This window comes from Pseudoliparis swirei, chromosome 7 (genome assembly GCF_029220125.1).
Source record: "Pseudoliparis swirei isolate HS2019 ecotype Mariana Trench chromosome 7, NWPU_hadal_v1, whole genome shotgun sequence".
Lineage (NCBI taxonomy): Eukaryota > Metazoa > Chordata > Actinopteri > Perciformes > Liparidae > Pseudoliparis > Pseudoliparis swirei.
The window spans coordinates 23,661,699-23,686,580 of NC_079394.1; the positions used below are offsets into that span (position 1 = coordinate 23,661,699).

The following is a 24,882-nucleotide window of genomic DNA, read 5'->3' on the forward strand; positions in this document are numbered from 1 at the left end:
AGGATGGTTAGACAAAAATACAGGCCAAATATACCTGTACGTATAAACCAATCCGTCCAATCCAAATAAGGTTAATTTAAAAACTCGTATCTCGACTTATTTTTCTGGCTTTTATTTTGAAAACTGAGATGCACATGCTTCTTTTTTCTTTTTCTTCTTCTTTTTTGTTGTTTTCTTTGAGAAGAACAAACGCATCTACACGCGCGCGCGCACGCACAAGGCGGAGTCGAGCGTGGGACCTACGTCGGCGCCTCAGAGTCCAGTCCACTTCGGGCTGCAGCAGCTCAACTGTTGAGACGGCACCGACGCGTTGAAGAAGAAGAAGAAGAAGTTGGGGGGGAATCATGTTTGTTAAAATGTAAACGCACGTGTCTGGAAACACTCGTGTTCCCACCGGGAGAACAAAGATGGACCCTCTTGTGAGGAACACCCAGGAGAAGAAGAAGAAGTTGTGGCTCCGCGGTCTGCTCTGGGGGTCGCTCCTGCTCGAGCTGGCGTCGGGAGGTAGTTAACAACTTTTATTTGTTCTTCTTCAAGAAAACAAACGACAGATAAACTCATTTGAAGATGCATTCAATCCCGACGTGTTAATCCCGTTACCGTATCAACACGTTTGATAACATTGACGAGGTTGTTCCAGGTGTTTTGTAGTTTACCGAGCAATCACGTTCACCCTGAAGGCGACATGAGATTATCTGTGTTATAACAAGCACTTCAGAGGTCGCTACAAATTATCGTAAATGTATCTTTTTAATGGCTGACAGTGATTTCCCTCACATACACTACAGTAGATTATTTATATATAAAATAGCCTCCAAAAGCAGACTCGTTTACCGAGGATAGTTGCATGTTTTCTCGACGTGACGTCACAGGTTTTTAAAAGAAAAAGAGTTCATCTCAACAGCGTTAGTATAATTGTGAATGAAGTCTGGTTTTCATTCACACAGCAACAACATATTGTCGTTTTGTAAAAACAGCTTTTTAGGGAGTTTGATTGTGCATGAGCTTCTCAATTTAATGAGGCCAATAACATCAGTGTGTATCTCAGAGACATGACCTGGGATTAATAATCACATGCACGCGCAGTACGTGCGCACATGCTCTTACCTTGTCACAGGGAGCAGCGCAAATGGGGCTGCGATGCCCGTGGGAACATCTGACTGACAACACTACACTCACATTAAAGTCAAAGAAATGGCGTTGAGAGATCTATGGGGGGCTCGATGCTTTACATGAGTCAGAGCTTCAGATGTATGCTATTTGCATTCATGCGGGCATTCATTAGCCTCTCTGGTTGGTTTGATCTCATTCATGTGTCATCTAAATTCATGCAGGCTCTGTCTGAAATAATCAGGAATTATTTCCCCATATCCTTTATTGAAAAATAACTACGGTAAATACATTTGTTTCAACTCAATGCATGCATGTGTATATGTATCTCCATCTCCATGCATCCGTCCCCACAATGCATCCGCATGCCAGAGTGCATGACAAGTCAACACAAACTGCACAGGCGGTGACGAGCACTGGCCTTAGCCCTCAAATTAAATGTAAGCGGGTGTTCGCTAAAAGGTCACTGGCTTTGTTGTTGAATGGACGGCTTGTGAAAATCCCCCCCAAGAAAAACCCAAATGTCCCTGACGCAGACACGTCGATGACAGAACAACCTCCAAACACCTCTTGTGTTTCTATGTGTGGGTATTGTTCTCTGGCAGTGCACCCTGCTCTTTCATTTACATACCTCTCTCCCTCCCCAAAAAATGTCCATGTTTCAGCATGTGATAAGTCCCAACCACACACACACACACACACACACAAATATTCTTCCCAGCTTTTCAAGAATCCATGAAACTTTGGGCAGAGACCTTTTTTCTGTTCATCGTGGCTCTAACCGAACATGACGCTCACTCACAGGGCTTTAGCATCACCGCTCAAACCGATGAAATACAGTTGAGCGTGCATGTCCATCCCTGTGACTCTAGGAGAGCAAATGTCACTGCATTCCTCTTGGCCAGGTTTGGGTTTTTTGTTCCCTTTCCACTGTTCCACAGAGCCAGTCGAATGAGCACGATGCATTTATGAGACAGGCCAGTCAGCCTGACTCTGGGTCAGAGGGAGTCATGCTTTCTGTTCCTGTGAGCCAATCGATACGTTTGTTTACAGCCGTATTTAACGGTTGCAGAAGGCCCATTACGCCTGACGGCTCTGTGAAAGCTCATTAAACAAACAGAAGGAATAACTAACCTGTTATTTTTCTATATACATATTATGTATATATTGAGTTGGAGAAAATAATTAGTTATTGCCTATTTTATCTCTAAATAAAAAAATTAATTAATATATTATCTACATATATGTATTTAGAAAGAACACATCTGTCAGTTTTTCCTTATGTTTTTGTATTTAAATATATATATATATTATTTATTTATTATATATATGTGTATATATATATATTATAATAAAACAAATATAATAATATATATACACTACCGTTCAAAAGTTTGGGATCACTTAGAAATGACTTTATTTTTCAAAGAAAAGCACTGTTTTTCAATAAAGATAACATTAAATTAATCAGAAATACACTCTACATTGTTAATGTGGTAAATGACTATTCTAGGTGGAAACATCTGGTTTCTAATGAAATATCTCCATAGGTGTATAGAGGCCCTTTTACAGCAACTATCACTCCAGTGTTCTAATGGTACATTGTGTTTGCTAATCACCTTAGAAGACTAATGTCTGATTAGAAAACCTGTGCAATTATGTTAGCACAGCTGAAAACAGTTATGCTGGTGATATAAGATATACAACTGGCCTTCCTTTGAGCTTGAAGTTTGGAGAACAAAATTAATATTTCAAATATTAATCATTATTTCTAACCTTGTCAATGTCTTGACTATATTTTATATTCATTTGATAAATAAAAGTGTGATTTTTCATGGAAGACACAAAATTGTCTGGGTGATCCCAAACTTTTGAACGGTAGTGTATATATATAAATATATATATATATATATATATTCAAGACTTTTTCTAGCTTGTTAACTTGTTTGCCCTGGTACTTGGTTATTCAGCCGGGGCACATTTCTGTGTGAACTGGTGCAAAACAGTGGTACTTTCTGGGTGAGCACAAATGAGCACCAGAGCCGGCGGATGGGACCGTGTGAGGTTCACTGGACAACACGGAGCTACTTAATAAGAGTATACATGTATTTCATGGTGATGGATAACTGACCGAGTGTGAATCAAAGAACGAGCTGAGCTCACTTTGGTTTTCGGCTGCTTGTTTTGTTCATGAACAGGACGAGGGGGTCAGGATTGAAGGGCTGCAAGGCTAAATCGGTTGTAGGAAAATTAATTATTTATTTCAAGTCAATGTACAAGCAACATTCTCACTGGTTCCAGCTTTTCAGTTGCGATAATGTGTTGCTTCTTGTCTGATGGTAAAAGGAACGTTGTTTGGTTCGGTCAAAACAATTTAGAACAGTGATTCTTAACCTGGGTTCGATCCAACCCCAGGGGTTTGGCGGGTCACTCTCAGGGGTTCGGCAGGGTGGAGACACAGCAGTGTTTGCCCTATCATTATAAAATCACGCCTGCCCCCCTGTAATTTTAGCTATAGCTATTTGCTGTGACACTCATATTTAACTCACATGCTGTCCATTTCTTCTGACCCTCCTTGAGATGGGTCTACTCCTTCATTGGAGTCCAGCCCTAACCCTGATTGCAATTGAAGGAAAGATGAATGCGGCCCAGTACAGAGATATCCTGAAAGAAAACCTCTTCCAGAGTGCTCTGTACCTCAGACTGGGCTGAAGGTTCACCTTCCAACAAGACAATGACCCTAAGCACACAGCTAAAATAACAAAGGAGTGGCTTTGGAACAACTCTGTGACCATTCTTGATCTTGACTGGCCCAGCCAGAGCCCTGACCTAAACCCAATGGAGCATCTCTGGAGAGACCTGAAAATGGCTGTCCACAATACGTTAACCATCCAACCTGACGGAACTGGAGAGGATCGGCAAGGAAGAATAGCAGAAGATCCCCAAATCGAGGTGTGAACAACTTGTTGCCTCATTCCCAAGAAGACTCATGGCTGTACTAGCTCCGAGGGGTGCTTCTACTCAATATGGGTGATGCACAAAATAAAGTCTGTCTGCACGCTAGCCAAAACGCCAATTATTTCAAGAAATCCTGAGAGATGAGGGGAAACAAACCACCCTCTCTTCTGCCAATCGGTTCTCTCTCTCTCTATTATATATAATTTTTTTCTTTGTACTTAAAAATATATATATTTACACATATATATGGATAGCGCGTGGCCTGAGGGCTAATTGTCGCTGCTTGGTCCGTACAGATCGGATTCAGTTGAGCCAATTGGTGCATTAACCCTTTTCAGGAGTTCCATTAATGCGTTAACTCACATTAACTGAGGCACCCTGTTCCATTAGTGCCGCGCTGTTCTCGCCCCGGGTCACCAATCAATGAAGGGTCCACGTTTCTTTGGCCAAACACGTGCATTCACCTTCTTTTTTTTCATCCTTCGTAACATGCGTGGGAGCTCGTTAAAGTGAGTGAGCTGCCGGTGCGCGGGCACGAGGCCTCGGATGAGAGCGCTTCAGAGCGCGTTGGGCCAGATTACAGGGTTGATGCGAGATGGCTGTGGGGGGTGAAACAGCTGGGCGCGTCCGCCACAGTTGTTTCTGGAGCACGAGGCGCTGAGTGGACGTCAGGGCCTTTCATGTTCAGGTTGAAGGTTCCTGTCGGGGCAGGACGGGCCCCAACACGTCCCACTTCCCCTCCTGAGCTCCCCGACCCGCATCCTCCTCCTCTGATGTGGCATTAAAGTCAAATACCTTTTTTAAAGTGTACAACGGCTTTTTTAAAACCGATGTCTTCCCTACTAATCTGGACGGTCGGAGAACAACTTTCTCTGAGAGCCACACAACAAGCAGACACTCATCAAAAAACAAACACCTGCCATTCTATTTAGTTTCATCCTAAAAAGAAGGTTATTGCTCTACAGTGTGAACGTGTTTTCATAATTGCACTCTTGTCGTACTTTTTTACTGCCTGTAAACGTCAGGCCCACCAGGAAGGGTGAAACCCAGCAGAGAACAGCAGATGATACGTCGCCTGACTTTCACATCTAAATGTCACATGCAGGGTGACATTAAGAGCACAATGCTCGGCTCGCTCCCTGCTACTGTACTTTCTGTTCTTTTAACCCCCCCATCCCCTGCCACCATCACCATCTCCCTCCTGTCTCTTTCCCCAGCTTCCTTCTACGGCGACGGCTTTGTGCAGCTCAAGGCGGCCGAGTCGTCCGACCGCAACGAGCTGCGCCTCCGCTTCCGAACCTCCGGCGCCGACGGCCTGCTGTTCCTGGCCGCCGGCCAGACCAGATACTTCCTGCTGGAGCTCCACGCCGGTCGCCTGCAGGTGGGGACATCGGTGGCCCCCGGCGCATGAGCACCAGCACATGAGCATATATGCTCAAGCACACATGAGCGCACACACACGCACACGCATGCACAGACAATGCAGTACACGCACAGATATCTTCTGTGCTCGATCGCAGGCACGTGTATGGAAAGACACGACGCACATACACACACACACACACACACACACACTCTTACAGCCTTAAGCGCGGCTCCATCACTGTCGACGGTGTCAGTCTCTCGACAGAGTAACACAAGCAGACAGGCCTGCCTGGTGTCAGCTGATTGTTAACTCCATACCAGTCACTTGTCACAGTGGAGACTCTGGGATTATGAAAGCAGGTTGTTGTGTTTGAGCAGTGGATCCTTTGGCGTGGTTATCCCGTCCGTGTCCACCAGGTGGGTTGCGACCCCTCTGCCTCGCCCAACAACTTTATAATCTTCGTGATTCATCCGTACTGCTTGTAGGCCCCATAATCACTCCATAATATGATGTTGTATAAGGCTGTGACTAAAGATTATTTTATAAATATAGTAATTGTCATTATGAAGAACAAAATACAATGTCCATCACAATGTGACGTCTTCACAGGCCCAAAACCAACTGTGTTCAATTTAAACAACAAAACAACGTAAAGCACCAAAGATAAATTTGACTGATTTATTAATTGGCTAATCATTTCAGTACTGACAAGCTATAATATTCTTTTACAGTACTACAGTTTTTTGCTTCTATAGAAAATGCTCAGACTTTTCAAATGTAGTGTATATTCATCTGTCTCTAAACATAATGTGCAATACACACTTCTGGCAATTTGCTTCTATTTGAATAACACATATATATTTAGCTCTGGCACAGTCCCAAGGTTTAGGATTGGTGTGTGTCCCAAGTTGGATGACTATTTTTAGCCCACAACACGAGCCTCACTGGGAGGATCTAAGGGTGAAATTCATATGTCGCCTCAAAACTGCTTGGAAAGCATCCTCTGAGCAGACTAGGAGCATTTTTAAAAATATGCAGACACTTTAATAGGAAACACAAAAGGTCCTGAGATATGCATTCTATCGTTTAGGCATCGAAACTCTAGAAATCCTTTGTGGCCGATGTAACCGGGAATGAATCTCAACCGCGTTGCATTTCTTCCATTTCTTCCCTAAACTGGCACAGGTCACAATATGATGTTTTTTCTTCACTCGTACAAGTCTTCCTCGGGCTCGGGGGTCTCATTGCACGTGATTCAGACACGAGCGTCGCTTCCTGGATAGCGAGGACTCGGGGAGCAAGCCCCGACAAGCACGTCATCTAAATGCAGCGTTAGTTTGAGATGGTGACATGATGACATGATGCTCCGCCGACATGGCTGCAGGCGCGGAGATGATTGTCGACTTCCTGCTTTCAAACGCAGACAACGCTCACTGTTATTACAGCCGGGGACATCAGAGAATACGCTTAAGTTCTGTGTTTCCCTTTCCAGGTGTCAGTGTCAATTAGGTCTTTAAAGCCAAGTCTTACATTATACATGCAGTTATTTCATTTGAAACGATGGACATGTTTATAGATTCAGTGCATTATTATTTAATTTCTAATGATGGTTATATATTTATTAAAATATAAAACTTTTTTTTTTAAAGCAACACTACGTAACTTTTCCCTTTTGGCGCCCCCTTCAGGTTTTTAGGTATTTAGGTATCGATTTCAGTGTCGTAAATACCCAGTGACGATAGATGCAGCCTCGCATACACTTGTATTGAGTTGGGGGGGGGTGCGCGTGCGGTCATTTACTTTTGTTTTGGGGGACTGCAAATGTGGAGTACGTGTGATCGAATACAATATTGTTGACAACACCAAAAAGCTACATAAAAAGCTACCCTTATACTGTAGCTGCGAGCGTGGAGTGGCACTTTATGACATTGCGTAATCACTGCCAGAAAGCAGGTCGAGTACATCCGCCGGATGTACCGGGCGGCTCCAGAATCTTACATAGCGGAGTTATTTCCCCACAGAGCCCCGTTGGCAATAGTGGAGACGCAAATCGTCATATTAAAAGTCATTGTAGCGGCACCATTTTTTTCAAGCTGAGGCGCTTGTAATGTAACGGCGATCCATCCAGTTATCAAGACATTTGATTAAAAACCGAAAACGGTAACATCGGGAACAGTCGAAGTGTCACCGAGTACATCGGGATTCTTCCTCCGGGCACAACGGATGTTTTAATAACAAATGTAACGGCGATCCATGCAACAGTTCTGAAATGTTACGAAGAAACAAAAATATAACAAGAGGGGCAAGAGGAAGATCAGGTAAGTAGGCTTCATCATCTAGGGACCATGAATGTCTTTACCAAAAATGGCAAATCAGCCAATAGTTCTTGAGGTTTTTGAAGTGGTGGACAATCTGAGCAACACTACATACCGAGAGGCACGTCGCCAGCACAACAAACTTTCACAATGTGGGACATAAATAATAATATCTATAACTGATAAACCTGATTTAAAATGGAATTGCTTCTTCGTACATTTTCATTCATGCATTATAGCATCATTCATAATCCGTTTTTCTTTTTTTCATTCAGCTGAAACTGGACCTTGGATCGGGGGAGGTGGTGGTTCAGTCGGAAAGAGGCACCCAGCTCAACGACCTGGCTTGGCACTCTGTGGAGGTCCGCCATGTGCTGCACAACGTCACCGTGACTGTCGACAAGAACTCTCACACGGATATAACGATGCCGGGCGCCAATCACGATCTCTCCATTTCGGATGGGCTCTACGTCGGAAGCTCGGGAGGCCTGGACAGACTTTACCTCCCCAGAGACCTGATCAGCTTCCGAGGCTGCATGGACGAAGTGGTCTTCAACAAACACGACTTGTTGTCATCGCTGAGGCCGTATACCGGATTCAAGAATGTCCACGAGGTGTCTTTAGGCTGCAGTCCCCAATTCTTTGCCACCGAGGAGGACCCCATCAGCTTCTTCAGCTCCAGGGCTTACGTTTCTCTTCCAACTTGGGACGCCCAGCAGGAAGCGGTATTCGAGTGTGTTGTGCACTCTTCAGCCAAAGAGGGAATTATCTTGTACAATTCAGCCAGAGAGGGGGACTTTGTTGCTGTGGAGATTCAGGAAGGTTTGCCGGTGGCCATTGTTGGGAAGGGTGGAACCAAAACCGAGCTTCGATCACTCACATTCATCAATGATAGGAAATGGCATTCGGTCAAGTTGCATTTCAGCTCCAAAAGCCTTAAGCTTACTGTTGATGGCGAGATGGTGAAAAGCAGCATTCCCTCTCGTTTAAAGGGGCTTCATCTTAAAGGTTATCTGTTTGTTGGAGGAATCGACGATGGCACCAGATCAGAAGTCAGAAAGGTGGGACTTGCCTCTGTGTCTGGAAAACGTGTCAGAGGAGGTTCCTTCAAAGGATGTGTGAAGAATATTGAAGTCAATGGAGTGAAAACGGGTCTCTCCAAAGCCGTAGTCACTAAGGATATTTCAGTCGGTTGTGACCCAGAAAAAGAACCGGAACCCTCGACCACTGCGAGTCCAACGAGTGCTCCGGTACCCCTCTTTCGCTTGGTGACACTAACACCGTCACTTCACACGTCCACCCTCGCATGGGGCTTGGACAGAAAGCACGGCTCGAATTTTGTGCAGCTCAAAAACCTTGTGGTTCAGGAAGGCAGTCGAGCGTCTCTCGAGGCCAAACACATCAAGGTGGTCCTGGACTTCAAGAAGCTTGGCATTCGACAGTCTCAGATCATTTTCCAAATTCGGGTACAACCAATTTATGGTCAGATAAGGCTTGATGTTGACCAGGACCAAGAGGAGAACACCTTCAGCATGTTGGACCTTTGGCACGGACGAGTGATGTATATCCATGGAGGCTCCGAGGAACCGGATGACTTCTTCATGCTTTCCATGTATTGTAGCAGTAGAAAGCAAGTTCCTGATTATCTGAAAAGCGACAAATTGTACCGCTACAATATTACCGTGACACCCACCAACGATGCACCTGAATTGAGTCTCCCAGAGGGAAATCTCTTTGTCCTGTTAGAGAACTCAAAGAAACTCCTCACCACCGATATCCTGAAAGCCACAGACATTGACAGCAGCGACGCCGACCTCGTCTTCTCCGTGCTTGGCAACCTGAATGCTGATGCAGGATATCTGGAAATCGAAAACAACCCTGGCAAGGCTGTGACGGCATTCTCATATTTAGACTTTGAGGAACTGAAGGTGTCCTATGTTCACGCAGGGGTTCGAAACTCAAGGTTAGTTCTTAGAGTTAGCGATGGGGAAAAGGTCAGCAACACGGTGGTCCTGAGGGTCATGGCGGTAGCGCTGGAGTATACTATTGCCAACAACACAGGCCTTGAGATCATTCAAGGAGAGTCGGCTATACTCGGTTTAAAGCAGCTGGCCGTGCAAACCAATGCCGTGAAACAAGTCGTAGACATCCGATTTGATATAATTGAACCCCCTCAGTATGGAGAACTCCAACGGCTTCACTCCAGCGGCGAATGGAGGCTAACCGACTCATTTTCCCAAAGGCTTCTTGAAAAACAGAGGCTGAGATATGTTAGCACCTATCAAGAAATCCAGACCTCCAACGCCACCGATTACTTTCGGAGCAAAGTTAACGTGGCTGCAAGGGCCACCACTGAAATACTCTTCCCGATCACTGTGAAGTGGGTGAAGTACCACCTGGCGAGGAATGTTATGATCGACTTGGATAAAGTTAGAAGAGTGACACTGGACTCTGAGTGTCTTTTGGCCACAGCTGAAGGCGTGGCCCTCTTGGAAGAAGACATTCATTACCGCGTTCTCACCACGCCAAAGAAAGGGAAACTCCTGCTTGTCGCCACAGTCTTGGGGAAGAACTCAACCTTTAGCCAAAAAGATGTGACCAGTCTAAAATTACATTACGAGCTTGTTGACAGGCCTTACAAAGATACCAGCGACCGGTTTAAATTTCAGCTCGTTTCTAAACACGCTCAGTCACAATATTATGACTTTCGGTTTTCCATTAAAGCTGACGTCAACAGCGTGTTTATGAGAAATGACGGACTCTCACTACAGGAGGGGGAAAGTAAACTTATTACAAAGGACCACCTGTTCGCAGAGACTTTGAGCACAAAGGATATGTACTACACGGTAATAAACAGCCCTGAACACGGGAAGCTGGCCCGAATTAGCCAGTCAAATTCCAACGCCAGCTACGACAAGATCTTAACCTTCAGTAACCAGGATCTATTGGAGGAGCGGATCATGTACATCCACGATGACAGTGAAACAACGCAAGACAAATTCACTTTCATAGCGTCCACCAGCCAAGGGTTCAAATCCTCGATCACAGCAGACGACTTTGGCTGCAAAGACGGTGTTTTCAACATAACTATTCGGCTGGTCAACGACCAAAAGCCCGTACGTGTTATTGATAAAGTGTTCCATGTAGTGAGGGATGGACAGAGGATACTCACTCTGGAGGATTTGCGTTACCACGATGCAGACTCTGATTTCGATGACGGACAGTTGGTTTACACTCGACGTGGAATCCCGATGGGAGACCTGGTGCTGGTTAACGACACCACTCATCGGCTATTCCAGTTTCGACAGAAGGACTTGGAGGAAAAGCGAGTGCTGTTCATTCACAAGGGCGTGAGCGCCGGCCGGTTCGTGCTCTTCGTCTCGGACGGGAAGCATTTCGTATCGAGCCTTTTAGACGTCAGCGCGCATGACCCCTTCCTGAGGGTCGGCAGCAGCACCGGCCTGCTGGTTCAGAAGGGCCGGTCCGTCACCTTTTCCACCAGTAATTTTAGCGTTGTGTCCAATTTGGACATCAGAGATGACCAGGAGGTCATCTTCAAGCTCGATGGGGCTCCGAAGTACGGCGGACTTTACCGCAATGGGTCGAAGGTGGAGTCGTTCTCGCAGTCGGACTTTAAGGGCGGGCTGATCGCCTACCGCCACGACGACAGCAGGTACCTCGCGGACTCTTTCAACTTAACGGTGAACGCTAAAGGTCTCCAACTTGCAGCGAGGATCAACGTGAAGGTGTACCTGGAAAGTCATCAGAGACCACCCATTGTGATGCATCACAACCTGCTGCTGGTGGAGGAGGGGAAACCAGTGAAGATCAGCGAAGCTAAACTAGAGGTGAGTGCTTCAGTAGAGCGGCAGATTGAGCGTTATGAATAATTAATTTATGTTTTGGTTCCAGACACAAAATAATGAAATACCAATAAATTTAATAATTAATTGAAATAATAATTGTCTACTCCTGAGTGTAGTATTGTATGTGCTATATATGCTTTTCAGAGAGCATCGTGTATGATCTGCGTGTGCACACAGAGTGTTATCAAGAGCAGTTCAACCAGAGGGCCGAGTAACATACAGTAATAACAATCACCCCATCGTTTCATAATGTATTTTTAAAATATCTTTTTTATAATTTGTCTACCACAACAATCTACTTTTCTCAAGTAAATTTTGATATTTGTTTTTCCTTTTTATTATTTAACCCTTGTGTTGCCTTCGGGTCAATTTGACCCGATTCAATGTTTAATGTCGGTGTTCTTTCGGGAGTCAACAAACAAACATAAAGTACCTCACACTTAAACTTGGAAAACAATATTAATTCTAATAATTTTCTGGAGATTTTAATAGCTGGGGTCATATTGACCTCAAGGGTAAAATATGTTAGTAAATATAAAGTTAACAAGAGGGTTAAACATTGAATCGGGTCATATTGACCCGAAGGCGACAGGAGGGTGAAACATTGAATCGGGTCAAAAAGACCCGAAGGCAACACAAGGGTTAACCAGTTGTCACTACCCGGAGCTTTTTACCGAGGCTAATCGTGTTAATAATTATAATTGTGTTATGAATAACAATGTAGAATATGTAGAATAAGATTTCTTGAAAATATGTCATTAAAAAATATTTCTTAAAAATATGTCATTCAAAACATTTGTCCGATAATCTTAAGTATAATAAAAGCGGAATATCACACGGATGTTCCTGGGAAAGACCAGTTTCTACTGCTCTGCTTTCTTCGGGGTAGAAACTATCTGCCATGTCACATTGAGAGCAAAACGGAAACCGAGCGCTACCGGCGCACAGAGCATTTCCAATGGACCCAACATGAATATGTCTTCTGATCGCTGCAGGTCACCCACGAGGACAACCTGCCATCCGAGATCGCGTTCACTGTCAAGGTGGCCCCGTCTCACGGCTTTCTCCGGCTGTTTGTCGACGCGGAGGAGCGCTACGTCGGAACCCCGCAGTCCCCCGTCGGCACGTTCACCCAGGAGGACGTTAACGCCGGGAACGTCCAGTACGTGCAGGAGGAGCCCGACAGGGCGAACGACACGTTCGTCCTGGAGGCCACCAACGGGGTGACGGACGTCGACGGCATCAGGATGTCCGTGGACATCATCCCGCGCCTCATCCCGCTACGGGTCTCCAATTTCACGCTGAACGAGGGCGCGTCCAAGGCGCTGACACCGGACGTGCTCAAAGTCACCAACCGGCACTTTGCGGGAATCGACTTCCTGTATAGTCTGACCGAGCCCCCGCGGCACGGCCACGTCGAGCATTCTCGACACCCCGGCGTGGCCATTACCTCCTTCACCAGGCGGCAGGTGAGAGATGCTGCAGAAAAAGAGTCGATTGGTAAATTAATAGTTTGGAATAGTGTTGATACTGTTCATGCTGGTCACTGACACTGAGGACACAAGTCTGTTTCCTTGGATGCATTTTATTTTCATTAAAAAAATATATTTTACAGGCATTTATTTTCTCATATTTGACTCAAGTGTACAGGCATTTTTTGACATAAATTAAAATAAGATCATCCTTTATTAGTCCCACAGCGTCCAACTGAATAGTTATAAATATATAACTATAACTTTAATATATAACTAATATTTCACATGAATGCATTCTCAATTAAATGATGTATAGCAATATTAATAATTATATTTGACTGCTGTTTTCTTTATTGTTATAAAAAGTAACCTCTGCATTTTATTGCCATGTCCACTGACAATGAGTTTTTTTTATAAATGTCATCCTCATCTGCAGGCATTCTTTTTTATTTTTATTTAAATGACCCCCTTATCATCTTGCCCGACCTCGGCTTGCGGCTCTGACGTCTTGCTCTGATCGTCATGTTTGTGCTGATTGGACCTTGTACCTGGTGTGTCTGGTCTCAGGTTCTTTTATTTGTATATTTTTTTATCAGGTAGAGTACGAATTCATTTACTACGTCCACGACGGCAGCGAAACCTCAGCCGACTGCTTCACCGTGACGGCCAACGACACGGGCCTGAGGAAGCAGAGCGCGGCCCAGACGGTGCACATCCAGGTCTCAGCTGTCAACGACGAGCCGCCTGTCATTACAGCCAACAGGGTCCTCAGGGTGAGTCGGCACTGCTGCTCTATATTTAAACTTTTTTTTTTTACTGGCATGTCTGGCTCCATAACTTACTCTCAGACAATTTCCATGTGGGCAGTGTTGCAAATTGCCATAGCTAGCTGGATAATGGAAACTATGTACGCTATGTGGAACAGGGTCCAGAGGGTCCAGAGGATCCAGAGGGGCACACAACTGACATTTGAGGGTTCTTGGGATTATGTCGGACAGCCTGTTAAGGTGTTGAGCTTTCAAACAAAAACAATCGTACTAAAGTTTGAGCCCCTCATGTCGGTGGGATGAAGAGGCTGTTGTTCGGGTTGACTGGAAAATCAATTCAAAGGATTCTTATAATATGAAAAAGTTTAGATCAAATGGGGGAAGAGAAAAGGCCCACAGGCACAACGCAGACAGACGGTCCTGCTGCGGAAAACGTGTTGCTTGCGTTTAGTCCATTTCACACGAGTGCCGCGATGGGCTGGAAATAGCGAAACGCGGCGACCACGTCGGCTTCCGTGCAGCGCAGCTTCTCTGTGAAGTTACTTCATTGTTTTTACTCCTACATGAATTAGACGGGAGTTGTCCTGCGTGTGATCATGTGCGGAGCAGCGCTGACTTCAGCTTTAGTGGCGGGAGTTGGAGAGAGGTAGAGAGAAGGGGGAGGGGGGGGGGGCTGCTGGTTGCTGGTCTCCATTGTCTGTTCGGCTTTGCCCCAAATGCCTCGAATTCCTCTGGGATCCTGCAGACTCGGAGAAGAGACCCTTTTTTAAAAAATCCTCTCAGGACGTTTCTAAGGAAGCTGGATAAATAAAAGTATTTTTACTCTTGAACTTCTGGGTAATAGTTTTAAAAAAGGGAGCTTCTCATTATTACAGTCACGTCCCTGGACGTCAGGGGAGAGGTCTGGATGTTGTCCACCAGGTGGCGCTCTGCCACTGCACCCGATGGAACCGGCTCCTCTCAGTCACAGAGGGATTGATTCATTCATCAGAGCCTGGTTATGGAACAGCTTTGATGTTTGTGTTTGGGGAAAAAAGAACAGACTCGTCTGATTTGCATCCATAAATTACACCACAGCGGTTTTGTCTTTACGAGTTATTTAAGATTAGCAAACGCTGAACCCCGAGATTTAATATGTTCTAGTGTGGAATTAAATGTAATGCATAACAATGGTTTGAAGTTCTACATTCATGGAGAGAATGCCGTTACAATGACACACCAGCAGTCCGCGCTGGTTTTCTGAGTGGGAATCGAACGTCCGGGTGAAAGTGGCAGTAAAACGCACCTCGTTGTCACATGAAGCTGTGAACAGAGAAAGAAAAAATAGTATTTATTTTAATGTGACCTCCTGACAAAAGGATGGTTGGGAGGTGTTGAAGTGGGGTTGGATGAGGTGTGTTACCTTTGGAGCACCAGCACAGGCAAAGTACGGCTGTAGGGGGCGCCAGCGAGACGTATTTTAGTCACCTTAAAAAACAATCAATATGTGTACGCTATATTCAGAATAATTTCTTTACCTTGACGTCAGACTGCCCTTTTAGAAGGAGAAATAAAACGGTTATCTATGCTCTCGTCAAAGCCACCAGACTTTAAATAATAATAATAATAATAATAATAATTTCACCACGCGTAACACAGGAGCCGCTGCAAGATCTAATTATAGTTTATTTTTAATGGAGTCAGCGAGAGCAGCGTCGATGGATAGATCTGCTGCTACTGTAGGTAAGAAGAATCCCGCCCCCCCCCCCGTCCCCTTCTCTTCCTGCTCCTCGTGCAAATTGATTTCATGTGTCTCTTCTTTGAATTGGTTGTGAGTCACACCGATGCTGTTCCCTCAGACTGATCCCGCCGTGACTTCCTGTCAGGGGGGTTATCGGCGGTGAAGTAAACACACACTCACACACACACACACTCACACACTCACACACACACACTCACACACACACTCACACCCTTGCATGTGTGGGCAAGCATTCTCACGTAGGAGGATGTTGTGCTGTGGGACCCGTGTGATGTGTGCGGGCCCCGTGTGGCGGCTGCATGTGGAGCTGCGTCGTCTGTTCCTGTGAGCAACACTTGCAGCCGTGCGAGAGGCCAGCTACACCCCGCCTCTAATTTGGGGCATTTTAGGGTAATTCTGTGGCCGTTTGTGGCTCGAGTGTCACCCGATATTTTGTGTTTCTTAAAGGTAAACCTCCCCCCAGATTCTCTACCTACATCGTGTTCAGCTTCACCACATTCCTGCAGCTGTTTCTTTATTTTTTTCGATGCTCACTTCTGCATTCAATGCACTTCTGCTCACCATTTCCAATTTTGAAAAGGTTTGCCAGTTAAAAACGGTGTCATCACAGTACTACTGTGATCAACACCAGATCTAAGCATCATCATTATAATACATCAGTAAAACTACTGATACCAAGATTTCATTTTTTTTTTATCGAAGCAAATTTTCACATACAAATACTACATTTATTTTCTTCTCATGGGAATTTTATATTTTCTATGCACGTTACCTCTTAAGGTGACAATATAAAAATACAGGGATAGCGTTTAATTGCCGGTTTAATTCTGCCGGTTTTTACTAAAAAAAAGGAGTCGGCTTGTAGTCTTATGCACACATATTTATTTATTATTCATTTTCTCAGGATGTTCTCGACTGTGGCGTCATAACCTGCGTGAGGCACGGCGGCGTGTTACGCAAGAGTTTGCTCCGGCCCTCCGGAGTGGAGGGGCCGATCCTTTAGTTGCCAAGTGTCTGCGCGGTCCGGTGGCTCCGCCGTCCCTCGCATCGCTGACTTCCTCTGTTCCTTCGCGTTAGCTCGAGGCCTTTTGAGTCTCTGTGGGGGCGGGGCCTCAAAAGGCCCGCGGTCTTGTATTCTATCTGAGCAGGAAAGGAAAAGCATGTGAGGCGTGACCCAGTTCTCTCCTCCGGACAATCTTATTATTATTATTATTATTATCTGTATTTAAAAGGGATCATATGTACAGTTAAAACATAAATGTCACCATGTGATGCACTGTACCACATTGTAGTTTCAGCTCATTTGCATCTGTAGTCCCTTGACAGATCTAACGAACATAAAACAATAACAAAACATAAACTGGAATTTGGCTGTCAAATCCTGTCAGCTCCCCCCCCCCCCCCCCCACACACACACACACATCATGAGCCGTGTCCATGTTGTCATGGCGATAACGGGTGAAACCTGTCCTGTGTCCAGGTGTGGGTGTCCTCGATGACGGAGATCCGGCCGGAGGATCTGAGAGCGCAGGACCTGGACACCCCCCCAGCGGGGCTCCAGTTCATGGTGACCCCGGCCAGCAATGGCCACCTGGCCCTGAAGAGCGCCCCCATGAGGGCGGCGCTCAACTTCACCCAGGAGCACATCGACCAGGGCCAGCTGCTGTTTGTTCACAAAGGTAACAATCAGGTTTCATCAACTCCTGAAGCAGAATTAATATCCCAACACTGCAGAAGCCAGAAGCATGTACAGCGGTCCTCCCCCCAAATTACAAAACTAAACACAACAGAAACTATTAATATAACAACAGAAAGGATCATTTAAAACAACAGAAAGGTGACTCCTATAGTATCAAAGTATTTAAACGTACTGTTTGAGTATAAAGATACTGAAGAAGAAAAGACTAATTCAGTACTTACTATCATTTATTGAGATATATTTCTATCATGCCATTTATCACACAATGAATATATATATTTGGAGATATCAGCTGTAGAGATGTCAGACTTTTCTCAAAGGAAATGGTGACATATTTATTTACATATATATTCATTTATTTATATATATATATATATATTTACAGATATGTATGTACCATTTCATTTGAGAAAAGTCTGACATCCCTACAGCTGATATCTCCAAAACTAGGCCACTCCCAGCAGAACAATCTAGATTAATGAACTGCATTACAGCTAAGAAGGTGGTAAACTGTCCCTTTTTTAATATATATAAACCAGTAACATACTGGGGGGGGGAAAGACAGTTTGTTTTAATATTGTGGCACTGAGTTCATCGATCACACTAAATATAACCTGAAATGAATTGCTACAACAATGATTGTAATGTGTTTTTTATCATCATGTTGTTGTCGTTACTTTATGCGTCCACTAGAGGGTGCTGTGGACAGTTTTGAGTTGCTCTCTCTCTGCTCGAGTCAGCTGAACCCAAAGTCATCCACAGGAACACTTTCTTTCTTTCCCTGTTGAATTCCTTGCAACCACAACACAGACAGGCTGGTTGGAGGTTAAATGGTTAAATAACACTTCATAGAGGTTCTGATGTTAAAATGCTCGTCCTTTAGGTCTGGGATCAGGTTTCTGTTTACTGTTCTGATTCTAATCTTCTTTTCCTGTACTTGTACCAGCAGGAAAGGTGGCAATCATGATGTGTGAAAGGCCTCACACTTTGTGTTGAAGAATGTCTTTCTTTATCACACACTAGAACTAGAAGTAAACTATGTATATTCCTTATTATTTTAAAGTATTTCATAAACCAAACGCAGCTTATTAGCCACAAAGAAAGTGTAACTATCTGCTCACAAAACTGCAGCAAATGAAATCCAACAAATCTGTCTCGGAGTCCTTTAGGCAGCCTTTTCCTTTAATTATTATTATATATATTTGAATTTTTATTGCATTTCCAGGTGCCATGTCGGGGGGATTTAACTTCCAAGCCAACGACGGCGTGAACTTCACTCCCAGGCAGATCTTCAGCATCACGGCCAGAGCCCTCGTTCTGAGTTTAGAGAGAAACCGTCCGCTCAAAGTGTTTCCAGGTAAATCACAGACAGCGAAAGTTTGTTTTTTACGGGTGACGTGAAACACAATCCACCGCAAAGGGCTTTGCATGTCACATGACGTTTACCGGAAAGCGTTCTGACAGGAAGTCGCTGTGGCGTTTCCCACAAGTACCACACGAGGACATTTACTTCGAACATGCTTCTCTTTATATATCGAAATATATATTATTTATATATATATATAATATTTATATATATAATGTATATATATATACATTATATATACATATAATGTATATATATGTATTATTTATATATATATATATATTTGGTGTGAGTTGCCTAATTCTGGAGATACCAGTCTGAGGCGTCTCCAATACAATGGGACTATATGGCACTCGGCTCGCGGTGCTCCACACCCCTTGTTGCCGGTATCGCCCAAACATCACAACTCGCACCAAAATCTTGAGGGTTAAAATCTGGACTAGTAAAAAGACCCGACGGGCCAGAACATGTTGTCTTGATTTCGGGGGGAACTGTTCCTTTAAGATGGTCCCTGAGGGCGCTCACTGTGCGACCTGCTGCTGCTCATCGAGCTCATTTCTCTCGGCGCACATTAATAACTAACCACGAAGCAGAAAGCTGTCTCTCCGTCTCGTGGAAGTTCTAGGGACGACGTGTGATGAATGGATTTCACAGTGCTTTGACCCCTCTTTCCCGCTCTTATCTTGCCATTATTTATCAGCAGTCTTGTTTTCTTTTCTTTTTGCATCCTCACAATCTTCTCTGCAGCAGCAGATCTTTAGGAAGTCTGCGCGGTTCATCTTGAGAAGGCTGAGTCACTTTTAACTTATTTTTTATTTTGTTATGTAACACCCCCATTGCAGGCGGTGCTGTAAAAAAATAATAAATCTAAAAAAGCCTGTGATGTCTGCCGCGCAGCTTTTAATTTGACACATCAAAGGACTCTCGTCGGCCCAATGCGGTGCTTGTTTTTGTGTTATTTGGTGTTGAAGCGATGTGAAAAGCCTCGCTGGGTGACTCCCAACACTGGATGCAGCCGCACAAGAGTTTTTAACGATGTGGTGACTGCTGAACCGAACACCAGACAGTAAAGATACAAATAAATTTTCATGATCAATTATCCCATCCACTTCTCCCGTGACTCAGCTTCCCTCCTTCTCCCCTCCAGGCTCTTCTGCTCCAATCACAAGTGAGGGTTTGCGAGCAGTGACCAATGACGTCAGCAACACCTCCGACCGAGTCATTACGTTCAGTGTGATTCGGCATCCCAAACTGGGGCGCCTGGTGGCGAGGCAGCCGGATAACTCCACGGTGGACGTCTCCAGTTTCACACAAGACATGGTGAGTGGACGAAGACAACACCCCCCCCTGTTTTAAATAAGAATATTTAAAAAAATACAAATTGTGTACCAGGTAAAACGTTCCTCCGTTCATTCCACGCTATTAATAATAGATATTCTGCATCCTCATTCAGGAAATAGCCGTTGTGCTTCTTTGGCTGAATGGAACATGCAAAGCTTTTACGTAATCAATTATTTCTGATGGATAAGGATCCGAAACAGTAGGAGTTGCATATTATTTACTGCTGAGCAAAGCTCATTTCAATTAATGAGGCAATCTTCCACGTACTGCGAGACTGTCTCTCACGATGGGGAAGGAGTATTTAAGCCACTGAGCTACTTATACAGTTGATTAACATATTTTCAGGGGGGCTGATCTGCATGTTTGTGCAAATTTGTTGATGTGAATTTATTTTTGGATGGCGGTTCGCCCCTGAGGTTCCCTGTTGTTGTTTTTTTATCACAACTCAGGTGGACAGGAAAGAGGTTGTGTACATTCAAACCCCCGTCGAGTCCGTGGGCTGGGAAGCAATGGACTCCGTGACATTCTCGGTGGCGTCGCCGCCTGCTTCTCTGGACAGCCAGACCTTCAAAGTCGACATTTCCTATGAGAATACGGGACCTGAACACAACACGGTGCTGCTGGCAAACACAGGTACGGACGAGAGTCAATCCGGGTTCTTAACTTTTCACTCAAAACTACAAATGTCACCCCAGATAAATGTGGCGCTGGAGGTAAAGTCATGGGAATCGCCAAAGTCGGTGTGCTTGATCCTTTATGGGACCGTACATTTAAAAAATGTAGAACAGGCCTTGTCCTCGCTGACGGGCTGACGCTGGAGGAACGATATTTAATCGCCATAGGTGTTCAGCCAGACCTCCGAGACCTCATAATAGTGCAGAGACCGGACAAAACTGTGTATGAACAAAATGGTACAAACGAGAACGACGCCGCCATTTTCACGCCGATATGACGTTATTCTGGTGACGCTGCAGCTGTGATGGTAGCTTAGCAACAATCGACCCATTCTCCATTGAGAAAACAAGCATTTAAAAAAAGTGATTTGCTTGTCGTCTTGCAGAGAGAACAAACAAAACACAAATTCAGATGTTTTTTACAAATCTTTATCCTCACATCGTCATTTCGGCGTCCCTTTTATTTGTTAATTGCAATTAAATTACAGCAATACTGTATACGGTTCATACTAGGAGCCAACAGGGTGGCTCGATGCAGTGAATACAGCTCGATGATATTTACGGAGCGCCTCCCGGTGTCGTCATGGACCCAGACAAGACAGTGTTCAGTGTCCCGGGTTATCTGGGACTTCCACAACAATGCCAAAGCAGAAATAGTGGTTATTTATTCCATAGTTGATCAATTTGCTTCATGTACGGTGAGAACGCAGCATAACAAGTACGAAAGGCGCCATTCGTCACCCCGCTCTTGTTTCTGCTTCCAAAATGTTGAGCAATGTTGTCCCCTTGCGATTAAAGAAATGTTTGCTTGACCCCAGGCGCCGAGGTGACGGAAGGGGGCGGCGTCATCATCGACGAGTCCAAGCTGGACGCCACCAACCTGCTGTCCAAGCTGCCGACGCTTCAGCGCGGCGCCAGCGAGGTCTGGTTCCGGGTGACATCGCTGCCTCGGCACGGCGTCATCGTGGTCGGAGAGAGAAACCTCACCGAGGAGAAGCCCAACTTCTCCCAGTTCATCGTGAACAAGTACGGTATCACCTACAAGCACGACGACTCGGAGACGACTCGCGATTCGTTCTCCTTCAGCGCCTGGCTGAATCCGAAAGGCAAAACGGCGCAGCGCCCTCAGGACGACGCGGACGTCGTGGAGGAGCGCTTCAATGTCACGGTCGTGCCGGTGAACGATCAGCCGCCTTTGCTAAAAACCAAAGCGCCGAGTCTGAGGTTGGTCCAAGGGGACACGGTGGCCCTCGGGCCCTCGGATCTGAAGGTTGAAGACTTGGACAATCCTCCTGAGGATATTAAGTTCTCTGTGATAAGCAAGCCAAACAATGGTTACCTCGCTCTGGAAGGGAGTTTGGATGAGTCGATAGCGGCCTTCACCCAAGCCCAAATCAATAACGGGAGCGTCTATTTCATCCACGATGGAAGCTCTGTCTCGGGGGTGTTCTACTTCAGTGTCACGGATGGCCATCATAAACCGTTATATAAACTGTTCAACCTAGAAGTGACCAAAATCACCATTTCTCTGGTCAACCACACCGAGCTGACTCTGGAGCAGGGCAAGACGTCGGTGGCGCTGACCCGAGACAACCTTTCCGCCAGGACCAACGGGAAGAACATCACCGTTGGCTACCGGATCACAAAGCCTCCCACCTTTGGCAAACTGCTGAAGGACGACCGCGAGGCTGCGCTGTTCGAACAGCAGGATCTGGAGGCTGGACGGCTGACCTACCACATGCTCTCCCTCTCCTCTGCAGAGGACAGCTTTGAGTTCACTGCCTTCACTTCAGAGGCGAATGTGACCGGCCTGGTGTTGACCATCACCGTCAGACCGTTGATCCGGGTCGGGAAAGGTTTGAGGATTCCCAACGGGATTGCGGTCAAACTCGACGCCAGCTTCCTCAACGCCTCCGAACTGGCCAATGTCAGTGACGGTGACCCTGTATTTGAGATGATCTCCCATCCAAAGTACGGGAAGGTGGTTTGGACCAAAGCTAACGTGTCCAGGACGGTTGTCCCAGTCGAGACCTTCACCTTTCGGGACCTACTGCAGGAGAAGGTCGCCTTGGCGCTGAATGCCAACATGACCGGAGTCCAGGAGTTGAACGACTCGCTGGCGTTCGTCCTGAAAGCTCCGAACGTCCAGCCTGCGAAAGGAGAGTTCCTCTTTACGGTCGTGCCATACGATCCGGCGCTTTCCCCGACCACGGACATCCCTGTCCCGACCACGTCGTCCGATCCTCGGACACCGATTCAGGCTTCCAGAAACGGAAGCGCTTCGCCGGTCCCGCCCACAGCTTTCTTCTCCACCCAGCAACCGAGCAAAAACCACCAAAAGTCCAAGGCGCGCAACCGCTGGGGGAACTCCAACCGAACAAGCATGTTCAGCACGACTCTTGGCAAACCAACGCGCGGTCCGGAGGACTTTCCCTTCAGGAACACGCCCGTACGTGTCGAGTCCGACCCTCAAAGAACCTCCAGTCCGCTCCTGGTCATCCTTCCTCTGCTGGCCCTGCTGCTGCTCGTCGTCATCTTTGTAGTCCTGGTCGTCTTCCTCCGACACCACAGACGGAGGAAGCGGAGCACCGCCGCGCCTCACGGGCCACCTTCCGCTGGTGTCGCGAGCGCCGCGTCCTACCAGGGCCGACCCCAGAGGAGCGTGACGGTTCCCACCGTGACCGTCACGCCGTTGAACCCCAGGGGCCCAGGGAGCCCCGCGCTCGACCGGTCACCGATACAGACTCGAGCCCCGGGGTATGACACCATTGACTCAAACATGCTCATAAGTTCTTGGAGTAACGGTTCCCTGGCGTCATCCTCCCAAATTATTCGAACCGTCACCCCCACGCTGCAGAGGAACCAGTACTGGGTCTGATCGTCCATGAACCGAGATGCGCTCGATGCTGCTGCTGCGGGTGAAATGTGGTTTTAAGCTTCCACGATCCAGTTTAAAGCTGCAGGAATCAATATTGTTTTAATTGATAGTCAAGCAGGTTCCAGTGTCTTGTGTAATGTTTGCCTTGAAGTGACGCATCCTATTATCACCCAACTGTGCAGCTCTATGGACATTTTTTTGGGTCTCATTCAGCTCATTGTTTTGGTTTTTAGTGCATAACGGCAAACATTTAGCAAACAAAAGAACCGGTGAAGAGCTGGGGAGAGTTCACCTCATACGGCATCCTCCGATGGGATGATAACGCTCACTCTGTTGGCTTGAAACTTTTAAAATACCAACTTTATACCGGCTGCGTTGGCTTGTTGTTGTGCTCCTCTGCCCCCTAGTGGACGGACACGGCAGAAAGCCGTCACGCAGCTTTTGTGTTTTCATGAGTTGCTCAGTATTGAGTCATCGTTGTGGTAAATCTTAACCTGTGTCCGGTGCCTGATGACATCATCACTCGCACTTGTTATCTGGTCCTCATGCACGTCGAAGTCTCTTGCATTCTGGGTAATGGTCGTCGGAGTGGAGGAGCCGTGAGGAACAAACTGTGAATTACTGACACTGGTACATATATGTATAGTCTGAGCAGTTCAATTGATTTTGCAGGTTTTATATCATTGATATATTAGAGCGTATTAACTTTCTGTAACTCAGGTATTTTGTTAACATTTACTTCATGTTACCTTTTTAAACGAGGGTTGCACGCATCATTATTAATCGAGGTCTTTGTTTGACGTCCATTGAATATGATCCCAGCATGGCTGTATATTGAAACGTTGAGTTTTGTACCACTATTAAAAAACGTTATTTAAAGGCCTGATCAAATGACACTGTTCAACTGATAGCACTGTATGATAAATGATATGCACAGTATTTATATATTAAGAAAAATCAAGGCACTGATCTTAAAAGATGACACAGCACTACACTGGATTGTACGGAGCTGCCCCTCCGTGCTCAGACGGTTTTCATGTGTTCCAGCTGGTTATGGGAGATGATTAAAAAACACTGAAATAATGTTACGGCATCGTTTTGTACTGAAGAGAAACGTCGATCAAGTGTATTCCAGTCTCTCACCTGTATGATGTAACCTACCATGTAAAGTCTTTATATTTTTATTTATACCATATTTTTAATAAACCACTTTGAAACATTTGCAAGTAATCACTTTCTGCCGTGTGTGTGTGTGTGTGTGGAGACGTACTGTGTATTCTCCCACACCGAGTGACCATCTACGACCCACCGAGTTGACACAACCAC

The 24,882-nt window shown here is 45.7% G+C and overlaps 1 protein-coding gene across 1 annotated transcript; it reads left to right on the forward strand.

Moving 5' to 3' along the window:
- Positions 1–268: 268 nt before the first annotated feature.
- cspg4ba (chondroitin sulfate proteoglycan 4ba) lies at positions 269–24,777 on the forward strand. The gene is made up of 10 exons (XM_056419850.1): positions 269–504; positions 5,286–5,449; positions 8,025–11,597; positions 12,611–13,084; positions 13,687–13,863; positions 17,079–17,277; positions 18,523–18,654; positions 19,811–19,983; positions 20,454–20,637; positions 21,497–24,777. The coding sequence occupies exons 1-10, from the start codon at positions 408–410 to the stop codon at positions 23,554–23,556; spliced, it is 7,233 nt and encodes a 2,410-aa protein (XP_056275825.1). The 5' UTR covers positions 269–407; the 3' UTR covers positions 23,557–24,777.
- Positions 24,778–24,882: the final 105 nt, after the last annotated feature.

Bases quoted from the DNA above. Each gene is read 5' to 3' on its own strand.
- cspg4ba (XM_056419850.1), top strand. From the start codon at position 408: ATGGACCCTCTTGTGAGGAACACCCAGGAGAAGAAGAAGAAGTTGTGG. The intron at 13,864-17,078 runs GTGAGTCGGCAC...TCCTGTGTCCAG, and splicing joins CAGCCAACAGGGTCCTCAGG to GTGTGGGTGTCCTCGATGAC. The intron at 20,638-21,496 runs GTACGGACGAGA...GCTTGACCCCAG, and splicing joins GGTGCTGCTGGCAAACACAG to GCGCCGAGGTGACGGAAGGG.